The 22,201-nt window shown below is 45.2% G+C and overlaps 2 protein-coding genes across 3 annotated transcripts; one reads left to right on the top strand and one right to left on the bottom strand.

The window, feature by feature from the left end:
* Nucleotides 1–8,442: 8,442 nt before the first annotated feature.
* LOC109750280 (probable galacturonosyltransferase 13) lies at nucleotides 8,443–13,274 on the top strand. The gene is made up of 6 exons (XM_020309239.4): nucleotides 8,443–9,209; nucleotides 10,402–10,460; nucleotides 10,544–10,699; nucleotides 10,865–11,452; nucleotides 11,835–12,137; nucleotides 12,675–13,274. Exons 1-6 carry the CDS (start codon nucleotides 8,999–9,001, stop codon nucleotides 12,963–12,965), a joined length of 1,608 nt encoding a protein of 535 aa, XP_020164828.1. The 5' UTR covers nucleotides 8,443–8,998; the 3' UTR covers nucleotides 12,966–13,274.
* Nucleotides 13,275–13,655: 381 nt separating this feature from the next.
* Nucleotides 13,656–18,349, bottom strand: LOC109750281 (heparanase-like protein 1). 2 transcript variants are annotated; one of them, XM_020309241.4, is made up of 10 exons: nucleotides 17,855–18,349; nucleotides 16,976–17,196; nucleotides 16,848–16,884; nucleotides 15,733–15,916; nucleotides 15,362–15,510; nucleotides 15,030–15,260; nucleotides 14,742–14,931; nucleotides 14,533–14,658; nucleotides 14,346–14,445; nucleotides 13,656–14,238 (listed from the first exon to the last, which is right to left on the bottom strand). In XM_020309241.4, exons 2-10 carry the CDS (start codon nucleotides 17,183–17,185, stop codon nucleotides 13,852–13,854), a joined length of 1,614 nt encoding a protein of 537 aa, XP_020164830.1. In that variant the 5' UTR covers nucleotides 17,186–17,196; nucleotides 17,855–18,349; the 3' UTR covers nucleotides 13,656–13,851. The 2 variants fall into 2 exon arrangements, with proteins under 2 accessions (XP_020164830.1, XP_020164831.1); XM_020309242.4 differs by having other exon boundaries at nucleotides 16,976–17,227; nucleotides 17,855–18,211.
* Nucleotides 18,350–22,201: the final 3,852 nt, after the last annotated feature.

The following is a 22,201-nucleotide window of genomic DNA, read 5'->3' on the forward strand; positions in this document are numbered from 1 at the left end:
ATGGGAACGGAGGAAGCAACGGACAGAACCGTACCAACCCATCAACCCCAGCCAAGAGGGATCTGAGCCACATTACTTGTTTCAAGTGCCAAAAGACTGGACATTATGCAACTGAATGTCCGGAAGCTAAGAATGGAAATGGCAATGGAAGCTCGGGGAAGAAGCCGAACCCTTTCAACAAGGGACAGGTGAACCACGTTAACGTGGAGGAGGTTGAAGCACAGCCTGATGCAGTAATAGGTAAGTTTTTGGTTAAGTCATTTACTGCAATCGTTCTTTTTGATACGGGTGCATCACATTCATACATATCAAGGGGATTTGTGGATAAGTATAAGTTACCCACCAAAGTTCTTAGAACACCTATGTTAGTAACCTCGCCAGGAGCAGAGTATATGGCAAGCCAAGGATGTTTTCAGATGCCATTGGCCATAGGTAGGCATGTTTTCCCCTCAGACCTAATAGTTTTGGAGTCGCAAGGTTTGGATGTGATTTTGGGAATGGATTGGCTATTGATGTATGGAGGAAACATCGATTGCGCCAGTAAGACGATCTTGCTTACTACCCCAGAAGAAGAAGGATTAAGTATGTATCACGGCATGTGCCGAAGAGGACTCAAGTGAATTCCTTATCAGGAGTTGTACAGGAGGAAGTACCAGTGGTGAAGGATTTCCCTGGCGTATTTCCAGAGGAGTTGCCAGGCATGCCACCGGATAGAGACATTGAGTTTTTGATTGAGCTTTTGCCAGGCACAGGGCCGATATCTAAGAGACCGTACAGGATGCCCGCTAAGGATTTGGAAGAAATTAAGAAGCAGATTAAGGAGTTACTGGATAAAGGATATATTCGCCCAAGTTCGTCACCTTGGGGATCACCAGTACTTCTAGTGGAGAAGAAAGATGGATCGTTGAGGATGGTTGTTGATTATCGTGGATTGAATGAAGTAACAATCAAGAACAAGTACCCACTGCCGATGATCAATGATCTGTTTGACCGACTACAAGGAGCTAAAGTATTTTCCAAGATTGATTTGCGATCAGGATACCACCAGTTGAAGATTCGAGAGCAGGATATACCCAAGACAGCTTTTACCACAAGGTATGGGCTATATGAGTACACCGTTATGTCATTTGGCCTGACTAACGCACCTGCCTATTTCATGAACATGATGAACAAAGTGTTTATGGAGTTTTTGGATAAGTTCGTTGTAGTGTTCATTGATGATATTCTGGTCTATTCGAAGAATGAAGAAGAGCATAAGGAGCATTTGCGTTTGGTACTTGGAAAGCTCAGAGAACATCAGTTATATGCCAAGTTCAGCAAGTGCGAGTTTTGGTTAAAGGAAGTTGGATTCCTTGGACATGTTATATCCGGAGAAGGAATAGCAGTAGATCCCACCAAGGTTAACACCGTGAAAAATTGGGAATCACCCACGTCAGTTGGAGAGATCCGGAGTTTTCTTGGACTCGCAGGATACTACCGGAGATTCATTGAGAATTTCTCGAAGATTGCAAAACCTATGACCGAGTTGTTGAAGAAGGACACCAAGTTCAATTGGACGGAGGAATGTGAGGCTACTCTCCAGGAGTTGAAGAAACGTTTAGTTACAGCGCCAGTGTTGATTCTGCCAGATCAACGCAAGGATTATGAAGTATATTGCGACGCTTCTCGTCGAGGACTTGGAGCAGTGCTTATGCAGGAGGGAAGAGTTGTTTCATATGCCTCACGACAGCTTAAACCCCATGAGTTGAATTATGCTACACATGATTTGGAGTTAGCAGCCGTAGTGCATGCGTTGAAGACATGGAGACATTTTCTCATCGGAAACCATTGTGAGGTGTACACGGATCACAAGAGTTTGAAGTACATTTTCACGCAGAAGGAGTTGAATCTCAGGCAAAGGAGATGGTTGGAGCTCATTAAGGATTATGATATGAGATTGCATTATCACCCAGGGAAGGATAACGTAGTAGCTGATGCGTTGAGCCGCAAGAGCCATGTCAACACACTCATGACTGGAGAATTACCCAAGGAGTTAGCCGAAGATCTTCGTGAACTATGTTTGGAAATAGTTCCAAGAGGCTTTGTAGCAGCATTGGAGATTCAGTCTACTTTGATGGATAAGATCAGAGAAGCTCAGAATACAGACAAGGAGATTGCCGAGATAAAGGAAAGGATGAGTAAAGGAAAAGCCAAGGGATTTTGTGAGGATGAGCACGATACCTTATGGTTTGAGGACCACATTTATGTGCCCAATGATCCGGAGATCAGGAAGTTGATCTTGCAAGAGGCCCATGATTCGCCGTATTCAATTCACCCAGGAAATACCAAGATGTACCTGGATTTAAAGGACAGTTTTTGGTGGACCGGAATGAAGAAGGATATTGCGGAGTATGTAGCAGTTTGTGATGTATGTCAGAGAGTGAAGGCAGAGCATCAGAAGCCAGCAGGATTGCTACAACCATTGCCGATACCCGAATGGAAGTGGGATAAGCTAGGCATGGATTTTATCACGGGATTGCCCAGGACTCGTTCACGCTATGACTCGATATGGGTTGTAGTCGATCATTTGACGAAGGTAGCTCATTTCATCCCAGTAAAGACCACTTATACCAGTGCTAAGTTGGCAAAGATATACATGACCAGGATCGTATGTCTGCATGGAGTTCCGAGGACCATTGTATCAGATAGAGGAACCCAGTTTACCTCAAAGTTCTGGCATCAGTTGCACGAAACTTTGGGTACCAGGCTAGAGTTCAGTACAGCCTTTCATCCACAGACAGACGGACAGACCGAGAGAGTCAATCAGATTTTGGAAGACATGCTGAGAGCTTGTGCGCTTGATTATGGATCTAGTTGGGACGACAATTTGCCATATGCAGAGTTCTCTTACAACAACAGTTATCAATCCAGCTTGAAGATGGCCCCTTTCGAAGCTCTGTACGGAAGGAGGTGTAGGACACCGTTGTTGTGGGATGAAGTTGGAGACCGCCAGTTGGTTGGACCAGATTTGATTAAAGAGTCTGAATAGAAGGTGAAGTTGATTCGCGATAGGCTCAAGGTAGCCCAGTCCAGGCAGAAGAGCTATGCAGATTCTAAACGCAAGGAGACAGTTTACGAAGTCGGAGACAGAGTTTATCTTCGTGTGTCCCCACTTCGAGGTGTTAAGCGCTTTGGGGTTAAGGGAAAGTTAGCGCCACATTTTGTAGGACCATACAAAGTTTTGGAACATATGGGAGAAGTTGCTTACAAGTTGGAATTGCCCGAAGGATTGTCGGGAGTTCACAATGTGTTCCACGTATCCCAGCTGAAGAAGTGCCACGCGGAGATGGCTGAGATACCACTGAGAGATACAGTGCCACTGGAAGCGCTTCAGCTGGATAGTGATTTGACCTATGAGGAGAAACCAGTCAAGATTCTCGAATATGCCAGCCGAGTCACCCGCAACAAGGTTATCATGTTTTGCAAAGTTCCGTGGAGCCACCATACCGAGGATGAAGCCACCTGGGAGCGAGAGGAAGATCTACGGAAGGACCGCCCTCACCTATTTTCTAGCCAACCCGAATCTCGAAGGCGAGATTCATCTTAAGGGGGGTAGGTTTGTAACATCCCAAATTTTCAATTTGGAATTTTATACAATAGATCATCATTGCATATCATATTTTTATTTGCATCTTAGCTAGATCCTAGAAATTCTACGCAACTCAAGGACCCACGGAGAGAGTTGGGGATTTCGTTATTTTCATATTTGGGTTTTCTCAAATTTTGAAAATAGGATCATTTGATTTTATTTATTTTATCTTCAATTATTTCAATAATAAAAATAAGAGAGAGGGAATAAAATGACTTTCCCAAAATAAAGAAAAATTGAGGATTTAATAATAAAATCAAATAAGATTTTATTTCGGATTTTATCGCTATTTTATTTGAATTTAGGAAAAATGCGCGTTTTTCAAAATTTCATTTAGGCCCCAAATAAATGTTCATCTTGTCTGGCTTGATTTTAGAGGACGGGGAAATTTTATTTCGAGATTTTTGGAGTCTGTTTAGTATTTCTTTTAATTGTTTTTCTGCGTGAATCTATTAAAAAAAGAACCGACCTAACCGGGCCGTGTCCGCCTGGGACACCGACTCGGCTGGGCCTTTAAAGCCCGAGGCGCCCGAGCCGCCCCAGCCCCGCCAAACCCTAGCGCCGCCGCCGGATCGCGCCGCCGCCACCGGATCCCGCCGCCGCCGCCGACGCCGCGCCCCGCCGCCGCCGTCCCGACCGCCGCCGCCCGTCCCGACCGCCGCCGCCGCCGCCTCGTCCCGCCTCGTCGACCGCCGCCGCCGCCCCGCCCGCCGGAGCCCGACGCCGGACCTCGCCGGAGGTAGCCGCCCCGCTGCCGGAGGTTTTCTTCGGAAAAACCGCCCGATTTTTTTTGAAACCGCGGTTGTTCTTTTTTATTAGATCAGTTTTTTTTCCGGTTTAGTTTATTTAGCGAACGCCCATTCATACGTTCGTTTTAACGAACGGTTTTTGTCGTTTAGCCGCAGACAACGAACGTTCGTTCGTTAGCCTGTTCGTCAGTTTTTCTTTTTCTCGAAATTTTTGCGATTATTTTCGATCGCGATTTCCGATCTGTTTTTCGTTTTAGTATAACTTTTCGCTCGTTTATCGGAATCAGGCGATTAAAGGGCCTAGAGTTTCGTCTCAAAACCCTCTTTCCGTTTAATCAACTTAAACAAGTTTTTGCTACTGTAAAATTTGACTTAGGTCCAGATTAGTAAACGGAGATTGTTTCTTTCGCCGTTTGAGTTTCGTTGCTTCGTTCGATTTGATTCTTTTTGCAAACCGGAGTTCTTAAGTTGAACTTTCTGGTTAGATCTCTTATTTTGAGTTTTACCCGTGCACCCTTGCTTGATTGCTTATGTATGTATTGTTTGTTTGCGATAGAGTACCCGGAGTGCGAAGCGTGCTACTACGAGTCTCTAGGTTTCACGGATCATCAGCAAGGCAAGTAACACTTTGATCATACCTCTTTACCACCCAGTTTTATTGCATTAGATCAACCCCCAAACTATTGCATGGTTAGGAACTATTTAATATGTGGGTTTTGGGAAGTAGATGAGGTAGTACCTATTGCCCTGTTTATTATCAAACCGTTGGAAGTTACTTCTACGTTTGCTTATATTGCTATGCTATGCTCGTAGACGTGGATTGGGTTTGAGTGAATTTCCATGACAGATGCGAGGATGTTAATTAATGGTTCAACTTAAGGTGGTTACTTTAATTCACATCTGGGTGGATTGAGGCACCTGGGGAACCCAATGTTGCCTGTATTTTTGGATATCCCGGAGTACCCGTGAGATTATCCTATGGACCGCCACCCAGGCTCAAAGGGATCATGAGATTATTCATGCTAGAAACTTCCGTGTGCAGCCACAAGCTATTATGGGCTCTAGCATAGTTGAGTAGGTTACATGACCTCTTGAAGTGGTGGGCTAGCAGATGTAGGGGAAAGTAGGTGTAACTGTCCACCCGGAGTAAAGAGTTATTGTTTCTGAAAGATTGTGTCTCGGTCATCCATTTCTCAAACACCATGTAGTGCGAGAAATCAGATGGAGGAGACCGAGTCTTGTGGGGAAAAGTGCGCAAACCTCTGCAGAGTGTACAAACTAATCATGGTTAGCCGTGTCCCCGGTTATGGACATCTTGAGTATCTAGTTCTTGGCTTATCATGTGAATCTCATCATCATGTTACTTAATTTATATTGATTGGGTTAATCACGTTTTTTATTGGGATTGAGTTGGAGGTACCTTCTCAATGTTTAACAACAACCATGATAGTTAAATAAAATTTATTCCTTTGTTGTAGGGAAAAATTGGCTTTTCGCAAACTGTAACCATAGAGCTTTCCACCAGCCATATGTGCATGTAGTGATAGCATTATTCTGTTCATTACTCTCTATGTGTTACTTTGCCAGCATATTCCATGTGCTGACCCGTTTTCGGGCTGCAACGTTCATGTTGCAGACTTTTCAGACGATGAGTAAGGTGCCATAGGTCGTGGTCTTATACTCAGTGATGCCGTTGGAGTTGATGGACTCACTTTATCTTCCAAGCCTTCCGCTGTTGTCGTATTTAGATGGCCTTAAGCCATATTTATTGTAATAAGTTCTCTCTTGAGACTATTCGATGTAATAAGTGTGTGATTGCTACTCTGTTATAAATCCTTCAAGTACTGTGCGTGTCAGCATTACCGATCCAGGGATGACACTGATGCACAGAGACTAGACTGTTTGAGGTCTGGTCGCTACAACTATTCGACGGCTGCAAGGTCGTTGTGCAGGCTACGCATCGGACATGCGCTCTACATGATTAGGCCAACTCCACCGCACGACCCCAAACGGACGCCCGGTTTGGCCGGATTTTGTCCCTTTGGGGCGGCAATGGGTTCGCCCATGTCCGCGTCTGTCCGTTGGGTCGTGGGTGTGCCCAACGCGCGGCTGCACCCCAAATCATGTCCGTGTTGGACGTGATTAAAAAAACAGAAAACTTAAATAAAATGCCTAAAAAAGTAAATAAACGCACTTAAAAAAACTTAAAAGCATAAGTTAGGGGTCACGGCCACAAAATGGCCCAGTTTCACGGTTCACTTAGACGGTCCAGTGCCATAATTAACATAAAAACAAAATTAAAAAACACCGCCCGCGCGCTCCTGCCGCGCCCGTCGATGCCGTGGCCGTCGCCGTCTTCAGTGGCCGCTAGTGTCGTCGTCGTCGCTAACGAGGTCGACGTAGTCCGGCGGCGTCCAGAGGTGGGCCGACGGTTCGTGGTGCACGGGGGGCGGCGTGATGGAAGGTGGCAGGTGCCTGCACCACCTCCTCCCGCGGCGAGGCGTCCCGCTCCGATGACTGCGGCGGCGTGGGGCACCAGTCCACTTCCCCCACGGCGTCCGCCATCTCCGGAGCCGTGCACGACCAGCTCCAGTGCTAGCCCACCATGCCCGGGTGGAACGCGGCCACCGACGCCTCCTCCATCACCTCCTCCTTCGCCACCATCTCCAGCTCGGGGACGGCGATGTCGCTGGCCGCGGAGAGGGCCGTCATCTCCTTGAGGCCCACCCATTGGCGCTCGTCGTGCGTGCGCATGGAGTCCTCCATGACACGTGCCATGAGACGGGCCTCCCCCTCCGCTGTCATGCGAGGAGGTGGTGGTGGTGATGGACATGGCGACGGCGACGGCGTGGGCGTGAGGCCGCGCACCTGCGTACGCCCACGCGCCTGGGGAGCAACCGCTCGGCGCTCACGTGGCCGCCGCGGCCCCGTCGACATGCCGGTGAAGAAGGGCGCCTGCCGCATGTCATGCTGCCGCATGTCATGCTCATCCCGGAACCACATGTCCCACAGGGGCGAGTCGGGGGTGTACCTCTCGTCGTAGTAGAGGTCGTCCGGGAGGAGGCGGCGGCGGCGCTCGATCTCCTGACGGCGCGCACGGCCGCTCAGTGGGACCGGCGGAATCGGCACGCGGTCGGCGGACAAGTGCCAGTTATTGGGAAGGTGGACGTCGCTCCAGGGTAGCGGCGTCCTCGTCTCCCAATAGCGGCGGCATACGGCCGCCTCGATGTAGTGCCGGTCGCGTTCGCCGGCGGCCGTGGACGCGATGAGAAAGCGGGTGGCGCGGGGGCCCGACGCGGTGGTGATGCGGGCTCCTCCTTCTTCACGGAGCCGCGGCGGCGCCCCGACGAGAAGCCAGCCTCGTGTCATGCTTCCCGTTGCGGCCGTAGTTCCATAGCCCATGGCTGCGAGGCGGCCGGCCGGCGAGTTCGAGGCGAGGCGAGGGTTTGGGGTTGTCGGGTTTCGAGGAGGCCGCGGGGTGGAGTGGGGGAGTGTGGACGACGACCGGTCCACGGCTTCCCCATTTAAGAAGGACCGCGACCGTTCGCCTGGGCGGATGACAGGCGGGGCCGGCCGCGCGTGCGCATTGATGTCGGGCGGTGGGAGGTAGGTGGCCGCCTGCCACGCGGCCCCGACACGTACGAGGCGCGTGTCCGTTTGGTGTCCGCCGCGACCCAAACCCGGTGCATGTTTGCGCTCGAAATGGGTCGGCCCGGACACAAAACGGACCAGATGAGTCCGGGCCGTCGTGCGCTGGGCCGCCTCGTTTGTCCCTTTTACCCCAAACGAACGGGGCCGGACAGGATGGGGTCGCGCGGTGGAGTTGGCCTTACAGTTCAACATTTTGTTTCATATATGAAAGAGATACGACGAGGATGATGTAAACTACAAATAATGAGCCTCTAGCTTTGTGAAGCACGTTCAAGAAAGAAAAAGGAAAGGAAAAGCACATTCCATAATAACCTACTCTATTAAATTTAATCAATCAATCAAGGCTACTAACAATAATACAATGTGGGCCAGGCTATCGTGTAGAGGAGTAGTTAGCCAAGCAACCTTCCCAACAACAAGAAGAAGAGGACAATCAACTAACTCGTCGTGCATTCGGGTTTGAGTTTGAGCCAACCAAACCACGACCCGATCTGACTCCCCATTCTCCCCTCTCCTGTTCATCCATCGGGTCAAATCAAATCCCCTCCCTCCTCCCTCCCCTAATCCCCCAATCTCGAGCTCACCCACCCACCAAGAAGCTCAGATCATCATCAAACCCCTCCCGCACTCCGTCTCCACTCCTCGCGGCGGCAAGCGAGCGCGCGCGCGCAGAGCCATCGGAGCCCCGATTCGGCCTCTGGGGTGTCCAGGAAACAGGGGGAATCAAGAAACCCTCCCCCCTTGCGAGGACCGGGGATCGATCGCTTGGCGGATTGCTGTTGCCTCCCCGCGCACGCCAATGCCGGATCCGGCCGGGCCGGCGGCCGCGTCCTCCTCCCCCTCCTCCTGCCCCGGGCTGCCGTCATGGCGTCTCTGAATCTCGCGGCCTGCCGCGGCCCCCGCCGATGCTCGCTGGATTCTTTGCCGAGGACGGAGCAGGAGCCGCAGCCGGCGGCGACGAGGAGCGACGATGCAGATCCGGCTCTCGCCGAGCATGAGGAGCATCACCATCTCCAGTAGCAATGGGCTGCTAGACTTGATGAAGCTCAAGACCGCCGCGCGCCACTTCTCGTACCGGACCGTCTTCCACACCGTCCTCATCCTCGCCTTTCTCCTTCCCTTCGTCTTTATTCTCACCGCTGTCATGACCCTTGAGGGCTTCAACAAGTGCTCCTCCCTAGGTATGCAACCCTGGCTCGCCTAGCCTCCCCGTTTGTGCTGTTACTTCCATTCTTGGGATGATGTAGTGGCTTGAGGTCTTATCTGCTTTAGAGTTTAGACAATATAATGGCTGGCAAATGATGTGCAATGTGCGTGTGGGATGTGACTTTTGCTGCAATTTGGGTGGTGAATAACTTGGATGGGTTTGACCTAAATCAATGGTACATTGTTATCTGCATCTGCACTGGTCGTTAATAACATGAGTTTCTGTTACTTCAGTCTATGGTCTGTTTAGGCCGTTTATGTGGTTGCATATGTGCTTAGTAAGGCTGATTAACCGTTTACTTAGTTTCATTGAGCTGCGGAGACCACCTATTCGGTCTCCTGTATAGAAGATAAGTATACACGAGGATGCTTATGAAGAAGCTTAAAGTGTTTCTTTCTTCACTTTGAGAATGTCTTGATTGTTCAGTGAGAAATTAGTTGCATTTTTTGTTTAAAGCCGCAAACATTTTGGGTAGGAAGGACAGGCCTGGCACAGTGGTGTAGTACCCCCCACTTGTGCCAAGAGGTCCTGGGTTCGACGCAGCCTCTCTGCATTGCACTGTGCAGGGGTAAGGCTTGCCTCGTATAATCCTTCCCCAGACCCCACCTGGTGTGGTAGCTTCAAGGACTGGGTCTGTCCTTAAGCCATGAATGATAGCTATATGCAATGACCCTCGTTTTCTATGTTACAGGAAGCATCGATATCTTGCACTGATGTTTACATCTGGGAACTGCTACAGAGAACCTTAGTTAGCTAAGTAGAACACTGAAATCTTGTTTCCTGGAACCATAGTTCTTTGTATCCCATCCCAGAGGAACACTGCCATCGTTTCTGAAAAATCAGGAGTTCGCTCCTCTAAATGTTATGCCCAGAGAAAATGGATCAGTTATGTATATGGGCCTATTATCTTAGGCATCCCAATGGCTTTGTATGTCCCATTTTAAACTTCTCTTCTGTTCTATTGTTTGATTTACTTGAATTGGATACCTATATTATTTACCATGATACCTCGACGGCAATTATTTTATTTTACGTACTTCCGCCCTCATTACTTGGCCGTCTTCTCAAACATGATTTTTCTTCAATGCTTAAACTTTCTACGTTTGTATAATTTGTCCAGTCAATCACTTGCTACAAATTCATCACTGATTGTTATCATTTACCAGATTGTCTGGGCAGACGGTTAGGTCCACGTCTTCTCGGTAGGGGTGAAGATGGCTCCATGGTATTAACATGTGCTTTGCACTTTCCTTAATCCTTTTGATGTTTTATTTAGTTTTTAATCGATCGCTGCACTCGAATGTGCAGAGGCTTGTAAGAGATCTGTATAGGATGCTTGATGAAATAAACTCGGAGGATGCTCCTGTTGATCTAAAAGTGGCAGAATCTTTTGATGATTTCATCTGGGATACTAAGAATAATGATTATGATTTGAAGTCATTTGCTTTGAGGCTGAAGGCCACGGTAAGCATTGATGCTTACAAATGTTGTATAGTGATCACCTAAAGTTGTCAAACGCAAAGAACATCACTGATGCAATTAGTGATCAGTGACCTAAAGTTTTACCTTTCATCCACTCCTCTTTGTTTAGCAAGTTGCAAAACTTATTGTTTACATAATGACATGCAGATGGAGACCATGGATAAGGAACTGAGATCATCCAGGTTATCAGAGCAGCTAAACAAACATTATGCAGCAATCGCAATTCCTAAAGGCCTTTACTGCCTTTCATTGCGTCTAACTGACGTATACTCCTCAAATGCCCTTGCGAGGAAACAGCTGCCACCCCCTGAGTTGGTCCCGCGTCTTTCCGACAACTCCTATTTCCACTTTGTTTTAGCGTCAGACAACATCCTTGCAGCTTCGGTTGTGGTCAGATCAACAGTTAGATCAGCATTGAAGCCTGAGAGGATAGTCTTTCATATCATTACTGACAAGAAGACCTATCCTGCCATGCATTCATGGTTTGCATTGAATCCTCTTTATCCTGCCATTATTGAGGTGAAGGGTGTCCACCAATTTGAATGGTTGACGAAAGAAAATGGTCCAGTTCTTGAAGCTATAGAAATTCAGCACATTGCCAGAAGTCGTTACCATGGAAATCACCTTGCAAGAACCACTGCAGGTGACAGCCCAAGAGTTTTTGCAGCCAAGCTGCAGGCAGGAAGTCCAACATATACTTCTGTGCTCAATCATATTCGTATATACTTGCCTGAGGTATAAGAACTTTCTTCTAACTATCTTATGAACAAATTAGCATGTATAAAATGTGATAGAATGATGTGGTGAAACACTCAACTGCAAAGATTATTTTCCTTTCTATAGGATTGGCTACTTGTGAATATATTTTTAGTGTGGTCTTTTGGTATCAAGAGGCAACCAATATTGCCTAAATTACCTTTTTCAGAAATGTATAGCAATTGAAAGTGCTCCATAGCTAGTTGGAAATTCTCATTCTCCCTTTGTTTTTTAGATATTTGGAATTTTGTAAAACTGTAGAGAAGATTTCTATGGTGGTGCATAGCTGCGTACTTATTAATGCTTCTTTTTTGTTGAATATCCGCAATCACATAATAACACTTACAATTTGTCAAAGCAGTTATTCCCAAGCCTCAGCAAGGTTGTATTTCTTGATGATGATGTTGTTGTCCAACGTGACCTGTCATCACTTTGGGATATTGATCTAGCTGGGAAGGTAAATGGAGCTGTTGAGACTTGCAGGGGTGGAGATAGTTGGGTGATGTCTAAGAGGTTCAGGAATTATTTTAACTTCTCTCATCCACTCATTGCCACCAACTTTGATCCATTGGAGTGTGCGTGGGCGTATGGCATGAACATTTTTGACCTTGCTGCATGGAGGAAGACAACCATTAAAGATAAATACCACCATTGGGTCAAGGAGGTAAAACATACTCCCTCCATTCACTATTATAAGATGTTCTAACTTTTTTTTTCTGAATCGGATGTATATAGACGCATTTTAGTGTGTTTGTTCACTCATTTCAGTCCGTATGTACTCCATATTGAAATATCCAAAACATCTTATAATAGTGAATGGAGGGAGTATATATCACTATTTCCATTTTCATATGTACATCTTTAGTCATTTATAGATACATTTCTTTTCTTTTTGCCATTTCAATATAACAAGTTAATTTGCAACTATTGGATGTCCACCATGCCCCTTATTTGACCATAAGTTTCTAATTGCACCAACTTAAAATGTATAGAACACTGACTTCTCAAATATTTGGAGATTTTGTCGTCGCTGCTGAAAAAGTATAGCTGTACTGAGTGGTGCTGAATTCCATTTTATCAGCATTGTTTTCTGCTTCACATGATAGTTTACACTCTGCTTGTTCTATATTTAAACATTTATAAATTTTAAATTCATGTCGGGGAGCTCCAGTCTTATTCGTTGTGTTTATTTTACCTGCAGAATCTGAAGTCAAACTTCACGCTTTGGAGGCTTGGAACTCTGCCACCTGGCCTTATAGCATTTAAAGGCCATGTTCATCCGATTGATCCATCGTGGCACCTTTTAGGTTTGGGGTATCAGGAGAAGACAGATATCTCTAGTGTTCGGAAAGCAGCAGTTATACATTACAATGGACAAAGTAAACCATGGCTTGACATTGGTTTTAAACATCTCCAACCATTTTGGACGAAACATGTGAACTACTCGAATGAATTTGTAAGGAACTGTCATATAATGGAGCCTCAGTTGTAGATTGGCGAGACAAAAGATTCAACAAATAAAGGCGTAAATTAAGTGGAATTAAATTCGTTATTTTGGAGACCGGCATCGAAGGGTATCCAGGGAATGGACATAATTGGTTACATGTGCAGATGCAGCATATTCGATGAATAGAAAGGAATGTTTTGTTCCCATTTACACGAGGATCCCTTTCCTTTTGTTTATTCCATTTGTATCATAGCTCATGAAATTACACTATTGTTTAGGATGGTTCTTTTGTACTTGATGGAGTATTATAAATTGCCTAATTTGGCAGAGTTGATGATAGTCCCATCAGTACTGTAATTGCTGGAGAGTGAGTATACAGTTCACCATGTGAAGAGGGTCAAATTTTGATTTTGCAAAAAACATCCCTGTACATTTTGCACCCAGTCTTTCTAATATATTTATGGTGATCATCTCAAATGAAATACTTGCATTTCATTCCATGTCTTGGGTTTTTTCTATCTGAGATTCTGAGGTTATTTTGCATGCACTTGCATGTGACAGCACCAGTCATTTGGCCATATTGTTAGTGTTTACAGTTGAAGCATTGACTTCAATGCATGCTGGTTGGTGGGTTGATCAGCAGCAGTTTATGATCATTTCTGTTTACAGCCAAATTATTATTTGAATCTGCATGATTCTTGTTCTTCAATTTCTTATAAAGTAGGAGACAATCTCTTTCTGAAAGTTCTGATAAATATCAGGAGAAAGTTTTCGAGCTTTTCTTTATTGTGAATTTGTTGGACTTAGGTGGCCCAATTGGGGCAGAACACATCAACACAAACCATTTTCAGTATTTGTATAGTTGAGAAGCGCTATATTGTTGTAGCTGAAAAACTCGCATGGTATCCTATCTAAAAACTACAGTTCATCGCTAGCAAGCGTCAGCCTCAAAATCTGGGAAGACGACGAAGGCAATGGACAGCGGCGCGACATAGATCGGTGAACTGGCAGAAACTTGCACCGGGTACATCGGAGGGATGTCACCATCTTCAGTGAGCTCCAGAGGAACTCCATTCAGCAGCATGGTGCGTGCAAAACGGTTCCCGTCTTGAGCCGTCAGGTGGTATTCTTCCCTCTTCTCCAGCCCATCGGAGGCTTTGCTCCCAACCCAGGAGACCGTCCTCTTCAGGCCATGAACAAAGGAGCTGTCCCTTGTTATTCCCTGCCCTTGCGCTAGGCCGACGTTGAGGTCGTTCCTGACGGTGACCATGGACCCCATGTTTTGGCTCAGGTTGATCAAGAGGAGAGCGATACCGCCCTGAAAAGAACATTTTAAGAGCACACCAATCAGCCAACCAGTGACTAAAGTCACAGCACTCTGCTATGTTTACCAAGCCTAAATCAATCTCATGGGGCCACTCTTACCTTCTGCTTTCCGCAATGCGCATAGGCACGCAAGTATGAAGTACCGCCGAAGTCTATGGAAAGAACTCCATTCCCCATTAGTCGATGCCACAACAAGGCACTGAACATTTATCAAAGTTTAGTAATCTGAAGCATATGCGGACGGTAAAGTATGTTTCTGGCAGGAATATACAGTACAGGTACTTGCCTGTAGTAATCAGGGTTCGGCACGTAAGTATCGGTGTCGAGGAGGCCATAGTTGCCTCCAATTAAAGTCTGTCTGCAGTAGACCTTGGTGTCATACTTTGCTGACTGACCAAGTTGATCAAGATACCTAGTTAAAACAACAAATTTCAGGATGAGAAGACACGAGAAGAATGATGGCCGTGATAGTCTGTTCTTCTGAAAAGTAATTACCAGAAGCTATCCAGGAAAGTATTGGAAACGGTACGGCTGCCGCTGTTATACGCTCCGCCAGCTTCCCCGACCCACGGAGCCGACCATGGTCCATGTCGTTGTACCGTGAGCTGGAGATCTCTGAATGTGTCTGAAACCCTGCTTAAATGCTGCGGGTCCAAGATTCTATTGGCCACATGTGGATCATTACCTAATCAAGATTGAATAAATTATCTTGTGCCATCTTTGATATAGGAGAAAAAATAGAAATAATTAAGGTGTACTACCAAGAACTGAAAAAACACTCACCAGCACCAAGATTGTAAATATGGTGAGTCATTCCTCTGACAACATTTGGCCCAGAGACGTCAAGGAGCTTAGCAAACCATTGTTTGTCATAGAATCCTCCTGGGGCTAGCACCAATGGTTTGCTAGAGTTTTCATATAACTGATCGACGATCTTTTGAAGTTCAACCAGGTCTTTTCCGTATTGTTCAGCTCCCACGCTTGCACCGATTCCACTTCCACTCAGTTCATTACCTAGTAAACTGCATAGTTACTTATATAGCGCTTTGCACACATGAAAGACGTTCCTTGCTTTGCGAGCAGCAAATATAGTTTTGGATTTGACAATGTATTACCAAATTCCCATGAATCAATAGGATAGTTCATTGAAACAGTATATTCCATAAACTCCTGAGCATTGCTTGAATTCCAAGCACCTCCCCAAACACCTTTGCGTATCTGCTTTCGCCCTCGAAGTGCATTAAGACCAAAAGTAATAACTGCACTGAAGGAATTAAACAAAAAATAATTAGAAAATGCACTGCATATATTATTATACGCTGCTAAAATTTTAAAAGAAAGATGATGGGGGTATTTTTAGTGCACTAATACTTTATCCCATAATATATGTTGCATGTTCAGAAGTCTGATGTAATCAATCACAACTCGCTTAGAAGAAAATATAGATGGAAATTCCTAAAGATAAGCAACTGGCAAAGGCATTCACCCTGTATTGAGGAACAGATCATTCATTGCATCCCATCTTTCCATGGTTATGCATCCTTTAGAAAATCCGAACAAGCCACTTGAAGCCTTTGTAAATGGTCTGCATGGAGATCCTAAATTTGGTGTTTCATATACCACTTGATCTTGTAAGGAGCCTCCGACTCTGATGCGTAGTGGGCTAAAAGCTACAAGAATAAATTCGGCAGAAATATTCATCAGGGGAAGAAGATGAGGTGCCATCAAGACCATAAACTAGACCGTTATGAAAAGACGGTAAACAAAAAAGTGAAGAAACTAGCTACACAAAAAAAGGAAAAACTTGCGAAGTGAAGACTCACAAGGATATTTCAGTGGCAGCTCAATTATTGTTAGATGCTAGGTTGTAAATGACTCACAAGGATATTTTACCCTTCTAAAAATTTAAGAATAAACTGAGCCTCCATAGGGAGTTGTTTTCTTTTTCGGAGAAAACGCAAAGACTTTGCGTTTCTTTTCATTCATGGGTTTTTATCATTTATGCCACTAGTTGTGTCTCACTACTCAGTTTTGTCATTAGAAATTACAACTGCTCAAAAATGCCATCGCTCCGTGAGATGTTTTCTCAAAAATGCCATTAGATATCTAAAAAATGCCATTGTTCCATTAGATATTTTCTCAGAAATGCCATCAGACATCGTTATTGTCAGGTCAAACTCATTGACCATGTAATGACAAAAATAACCCTATACCCACTTGTTTGGAGTAAGCAAGCGAATAATTTAAGAGAAAATAAGAACGTTGTTGGGATCAAGTTGGACCCACACTTTATTGTAGTGAGATAGAGGGAGAGCTGACATGTTGCTCTATAGTTATTTTGGTCATTATGACATGGCAAACGAGATTTGAGCTGACAATCATGGTGTCGAGTGGCATTTTTGAGCATGCACCTAACGAAGCGATGGCATTTTTGAGCAGTTGAAATTCCTAGTGGCAAAACTGAGTAGTGAGTGACAACCAGTGGCATAAATGATAAAAACCCATTCATTGAAAGGTGGGGGAACAAGTTACAGTAGAAAATAGGGGAGTTGTAACTGAAAAGTAGAAAATTCTTCAATTGACAACGGTCAGAACACTAACCCTGGATAACTTTAGCTAGCAACGGATTAGTCAAGTCCTGGAAATTCGGAGAAAGGCCAAACTTAGTAATTTGCGTAAAATCCAAATTCATGTGATTAATAAGAGTATTATTGGGATTCAGGACCTACCATATTCAAGATAGAAGCCTTTCCCCATGGGCACTGATCATAGTTGCACTTCTCCGGAGGCCACCAATCAAGGGTAGCGCAAATGAACTCATCACTGGTCGCAGCGATCGTCTTGGAGCCCCGTACGATGACGGTTACGTCGGAGTAATCTTCCGACAGGATCAGTGTAGGCAAGCAAACAAGGAGAAGAAGGAGAGACCACAACCTCATGCTTCCACCACCTGCAAATGATGTTGTCCACCAAATAGACAACTAGAGCGGTTCAGGCTTATCATGCTCTTTAAATAACGTGATTAGTTGGTATGGAAAGGTCCAAATTCCTGCTCTGTTGGCATAGCTGAAAGTGACAGCCACAGGTCCATTTTTCTTCCATATGTCATCTTTTCCAGGTTTTAACAGGTCAATTCATTATCAGCTTGGCTTTATTCATGTAAGATTCGTCACTGATGAAACGCCATTTTAACTCACATTTAAAAAAAATGTTTTCCACTTTGCATATTTCTTTCAAGATTTTAAACTTTATCAATCGGAGAGTAAAGTTAAAAATTATTATTTTTTAACAAATTGCCCCAAAGATACTGAAGAAATGATCTACAAACCTGTACTACCTGTTCCGCTAAATATTTGAGCACATCGAAACCCAGCCGAATCTGAACCTCCAACGGAGCAAGAACACGCTCTACGGCTCTAGTACCAGTGGTTCAGAGGATGAAACCAAGCAACACCAACTCCCTTCCCAACATACACCTAACCAGTATCGAATCTATTGAAGCAACTAAAACCAAGCCGGGCGCAGTGGCGATTTGCTGCAGATTTGCAAGCTAGGCAGTGCAGAGAAGGCGGAAGCAAACGGAAACGGAGACGAGGGCCATTAATTACCTGGAGATCACAGCCAAGCCAAGGGATGCTCCGGAGCCCGCTCGGAGAGTCACAGGAAAAAGAATGCTTGAAGAACAGAGCAACAGGTCCCAGAATGGGGCCCAGCGGATCAAAGGAAAATATGGCGTCCTTCTCCCGGAGATCCTCGCCGTCGCCGGCGCCGCTTGTCAGCGGTTGCCAAGAGTCGAGCGGCGCTTCTCCGAGAGAGAGAGGGAGAGAGATTCTTGAAGGAAGAAAAATCTGGAGGTAGCTGCCGGTCCTCTTTATATCTCCCTTTGAAGCCACTCCCCCTGGAGAAAGCTGTGCCTCTCCTAATTAAACAGCAGCGGTATGACGACAAACCAATTACTTCGGTCCAAATCTGAACACTGAAGACGATGGTGCTTCTTGCAGAAGTTGAAAAAAGATGGGCACGTTTTCACTCCCCGCCACTGAATTCTTTTGTGGTCCCAGCCCAAGCTATTTTTTCGTATTGACTGGCAATACATTTTCTGTGAGTAATTAGATTGATCATGTGAGAGTGATGCTAGTAGATTCCCTTTCCGAATATTACTGCTTTGCTATTGGGCAATATTGACCATTGGATATATGCGGCTGAATGGATGAGATCTGTTAGATCTCTGTAACTCGCATTTTCAATATTGATATGGATATAGACTAGGTATGTGCCCATGCGTTAACAGGGGCAAAATATTATTTTTAACACAATAAGAGGACCATGGGATATTTTTTCATGCAAAACAAAATAGATAAAATAGGATTATGATTTGGTTATAAAGTATATATTTTTTTTGTCATTTTTTAACTGAAAAAATAGATATGTGTCTGTGATTGATCTTCTTTATTGGGTTATATCGAAGATAAGGGATTGACTGATATTTATTTGCTGATTGACTTTTTATTGGGTTATCAAAGATAAGGATTGATTGATATTTATTTGCTTACAAGCATGAATTTATTGCTATTGATTGGGATACCAAAGATATCCGAGGGAGGACGAAGGGATGAGCGAAAACATGTTCGACGGAAGAGGAAACCTTATCATCTAAAAAGATCCAAAAGGGCAGATTCAACAAACCTCGGCCGTCAAACCATGTCAATCCAACGATCCATATTGCTCCAACGGCGAGGGCTCAACATGTTTAGCTTGCAATTAATATCATATCAAATATGGATATCAACACTATCCATATAATTAACGTGTAATTGATATCTTGCCTAATGTCAACATGCAATTAATTTTCTCCCGAATATCAACCTGCAATTAGTTTTCTCCCAAATATCAACATGTATTGCGCGTGTACATTTACTACTACCTCTGACCTGGTTTATTTTGGGTCGAACTTTGACCTTTTAATTTAACTAAAAAGTAATTTATATACCATAAAAATAACATCATTCAAAACCTCTTTCAAATATGGATCCAACAATATAAGTTTTGTGACATACAACTTATAATTTTGTTAGTCAAATATACGGTTAAAATTATGCACAACTACTACCTTCGTCCTGATTTATTAGTCCCCTTTGTATTTTGTGCAAAATTTTGACCATGAATTTAATTAATAAAATGTTAATGCATGTCACAAAAAATAGTATCATTGGAAACTATGCTCAAATACGAATCCAATGATATAACTTTTAATGACATGCATTAACATTTTGTTAATAAATTCTATGATCAAATTTTGGCACGAAATACGAAGATGGCCAATAAACCATGACAAAGGTAAGTGGTACGAGAAAGTTGGCGAACATAATGTAGTGAGGTTGGTATTATTAGGGGTGGCATACATGTGGGTCCAGAGATGGCATTCCATCAGCCAATGTAAAGCATTTGCAACATGACGTCGGCATTGACGACATAACAGTAAGCAAGTATGGGAGTGTTCCAAAATTAGTTGGATGTGAAAAATTGTTAGTAAGAAAATCCTACCATGAGTCATGACCATGATTCTCGCACCATCACCACCACCACCACCAACAACAACAAGGAAGAGGAAAGTCATGACCATGATGATAATAAAAAAGGAGTCATGACTATGATAATCTTGTACTTTATGGTGGCCAAGGAGAGCATCAATCTTAGATAATGCGCACGCGAAGAAAGCCAAAGGAAACTTGTAATGATCCCTGACTTGAAGAAAGATCAAAGGATTAATGGAGGACGTGATGTCTCTATGGCGAACGGAAGTCCAAGTCAGAGATCAACTAATCCACGTCACGCATTTTCAATGCGGATTAAAAGTGACAACAGAATCAAAAGTGGAGGGAGTCACCCACGTACGTAGCTTCTATCCACCCTCCTCTTGGTGCAACTTGCTTGTCGAGTGGATATGCTCGGAACTGCTCACCATCGTGCCACCCAAAACCTATCCTCTCCAATAGGTCTCGTCTCTCTGATCACCAACGATCTGCATACGCATGCTTTTCTTCCTCAAATTGGTCTGACCAGATTCTTGCTTTTGTCTGGACGTAGGCATAAGGTGACTGTAGGAGGAGTGGTCCAGATGGAGAGCATGCCACACTAGGCATGCACATCCAACAACAGCGATCCTTCTCAAAATAAATAAACAAATAAATCCAACAACAGCGATCTATTTGGAATTTTGGATGCCTCCATTGCTCACCGCATCGGCCGACCGTGACAGACAACTGCACCACTGTTCTTAGACATTGATGTCTCGATTAATTCCTGCCAATACCTGAAATTAAGAACATAAATCCAACTTCCCCGTTGCGTTCGGTCCATCAAATAGTTGAAGCTAGTTTGGGCCGGACGTGGAACTCTTCGGCTGCGTGTAAATCTAAATCAGGGCTCGGTCGACGTGAAATGGGCCGCGTTTTGCTTTTTGGCAGGAGGACATCAGGTGAATTTCACGTCAGATAGGTCTTGGTTTTGACCGACTTGGTCAGGGAATGCGTCCGGCTTTGACCCAGCCACTCCATGGTCAAAGGTCCAGTCAAGCCAGCGAGAAAATGATCAAAAGGAGTTGGAGCAATGTTATTTTGATTCAGCATACGCGAAATGTGTCAACTTGGGGTGCCACTGACCCTGCAGCAAAGCAGGACGGAAGAAGAGGGAATCATCATGGAAAAACATCTAAAGACTCTATTTCCCCCTCCGTCCGAGCGACGCGAGAGCGACGGGGAGGGAACCCTAGCCGCCGGTCCAACCTTCCCTCTCCTCCCTCCCCCGCATTGGCAGGCGCTGACGGGCAAAGCCCGGTCGACACGGCAACGGCGGGGCCTCTTCTCCTCTCTGCCCAACGGTACCGACGCAGGACGACGGTGTTCTGTGGCGACGTGGTATTGAGTATATTAGCAATTTTCCAACTAAATTAATCTAGAAATAAATCATGAACATTATTGATCACATACTGGTATCTAATCTGATAGGCACGTACTACACATATAGTACAAGTATCTACGTAAATAGCCAGTACTGTGCACACGGAAATAAACAGGAGTGGGATAAACGAGTTAAACCCTCCAGCAGGCTAGGCCGAAGCCGCGGCAGCGGTGGCGGCTCCTCGGCGGCCTTCTTCTCGGCAGCGAGCTTGTTGGCATCGGTGGACATGTTGATGACGAAGGCGATAAGAATGCAGACGAAGTAGTGGTCGTAGACGAACGGCGACAAGCAATCGCGTAGGAGACGCTCCCCAAAAACCAAATCACCTCTCTCCCATACAGGATCTCAAGAGACGGGATTTCGGAGGCCCGCTCTCTCGTACAACCGTGCATGTTGTGGACGGGATGGGATTGCCGGCGGCAGCAGGGAGTGGAACGACGGTGGGCACTGCACGTGGAAGCATAGCAAATGTGATCTATTCTTCGCAGTGGTTAGCGTTGCCAACGCCTCCAATATATAGGCGCGGCCAGGTAGGGAGACGTGGGCTGGACCCACGTCTGAGTCGGCAACAGTCCACAATCTGACGTCTTAGATTTGTGTCTCGTCTGTTACGGACTCTCCATTTCTGGCCGGCAAAAATAAGCGCACATATGACATAGGTATGAGCACGGCTCAACTCATAGATGACACACGCGCAACATGAGGCGTTGCGAGGCGGCCAACGGCGGAGGAGCGCGCGGGAACCACTCCTCTTCTCAAGATCCAATAGCATGTAGAAGAGGAACCCTTATAAAGAGGTCAAACTCTTCCTCCACTAGCGGTATGATACTAAACTTCCCATCACCTAGTCATAATACCCACATGAGCCCTTAGAGATTTTTATGAAATTACTAGATCGGCCTAAAGCCCACCTCATAATTCAACAATCCCCCACCAGATCTCGAAGGTCCATTATGTTGTTCTCTTCTACAAACATTGTTTTGGTATATTAGTAT

The sequence above is a fragment of the Aegilops tauschii genome, chromosome 5 (genome assembly GCF_002575655.3).
Source record: "Aegilops tauschii subsp. strangulata cultivar AL8/78 chromosome 5, Aet v6.0, whole genome shotgun sequence".
Lineage (NCBI taxonomy): Eukaryota > Viridiplantae > Streptophyta > Magnoliopsida > Poales > Poaceae > Aegilops > Aegilops tauschii.

What these genes read in the sequence shown, in the direction of transcription:
- LOC109750281 (XM_020309241.4), bottom strand. Translation starts at nt 17,185, where the DNA reads ATGAGGTTGTGGTCTCTCCTTCTTCTCCTTGTTTGCTTGCCTACACTG. An exon ending in AGGCTTCTATCTTGAATATG is followed by an intron (nt 16,885 to 16,975) that starts GTAGGTCCTGAA and finishes CCGAATTTCCAG; the next exon opens with GACTTGACTAATCCGTTGCT. An exon ending in GCTAGCTAAAGTTATCCAGG is followed by an intron (nt 15,917 to 16,847) that starts GTTAGTGTTCTG and finishes TTATTCTTGTAG; the next exon opens with CTTTTAGCCCACTACGCATC.
- LOC109750280 (XM_020309239.4), top strand. Translation starts at nt 8,999, where the DNA reads ATGCAGATCCGGCTCTCGCCGAGCATGAGGAGCATCACCATCTCCAGT. An exon ending in GGGGTGAAGATGGCTCCATG is followed by an intron (nt 10,461 to 10,543) that starts GTATTAACATGT and finishes TCGAATGTGCAG; the next exon opens with AGGCTTGTAAGAGATCTGTA. An exon ending in TTCGTATATACTTGCCTGAG is followed by an intron (nt 11,453 to 11,834) that starts GTATAAGAACTT and finishes TTGTCAAAGCAG; the next exon opens with TTATTCCCAAGCCTCAGCAA.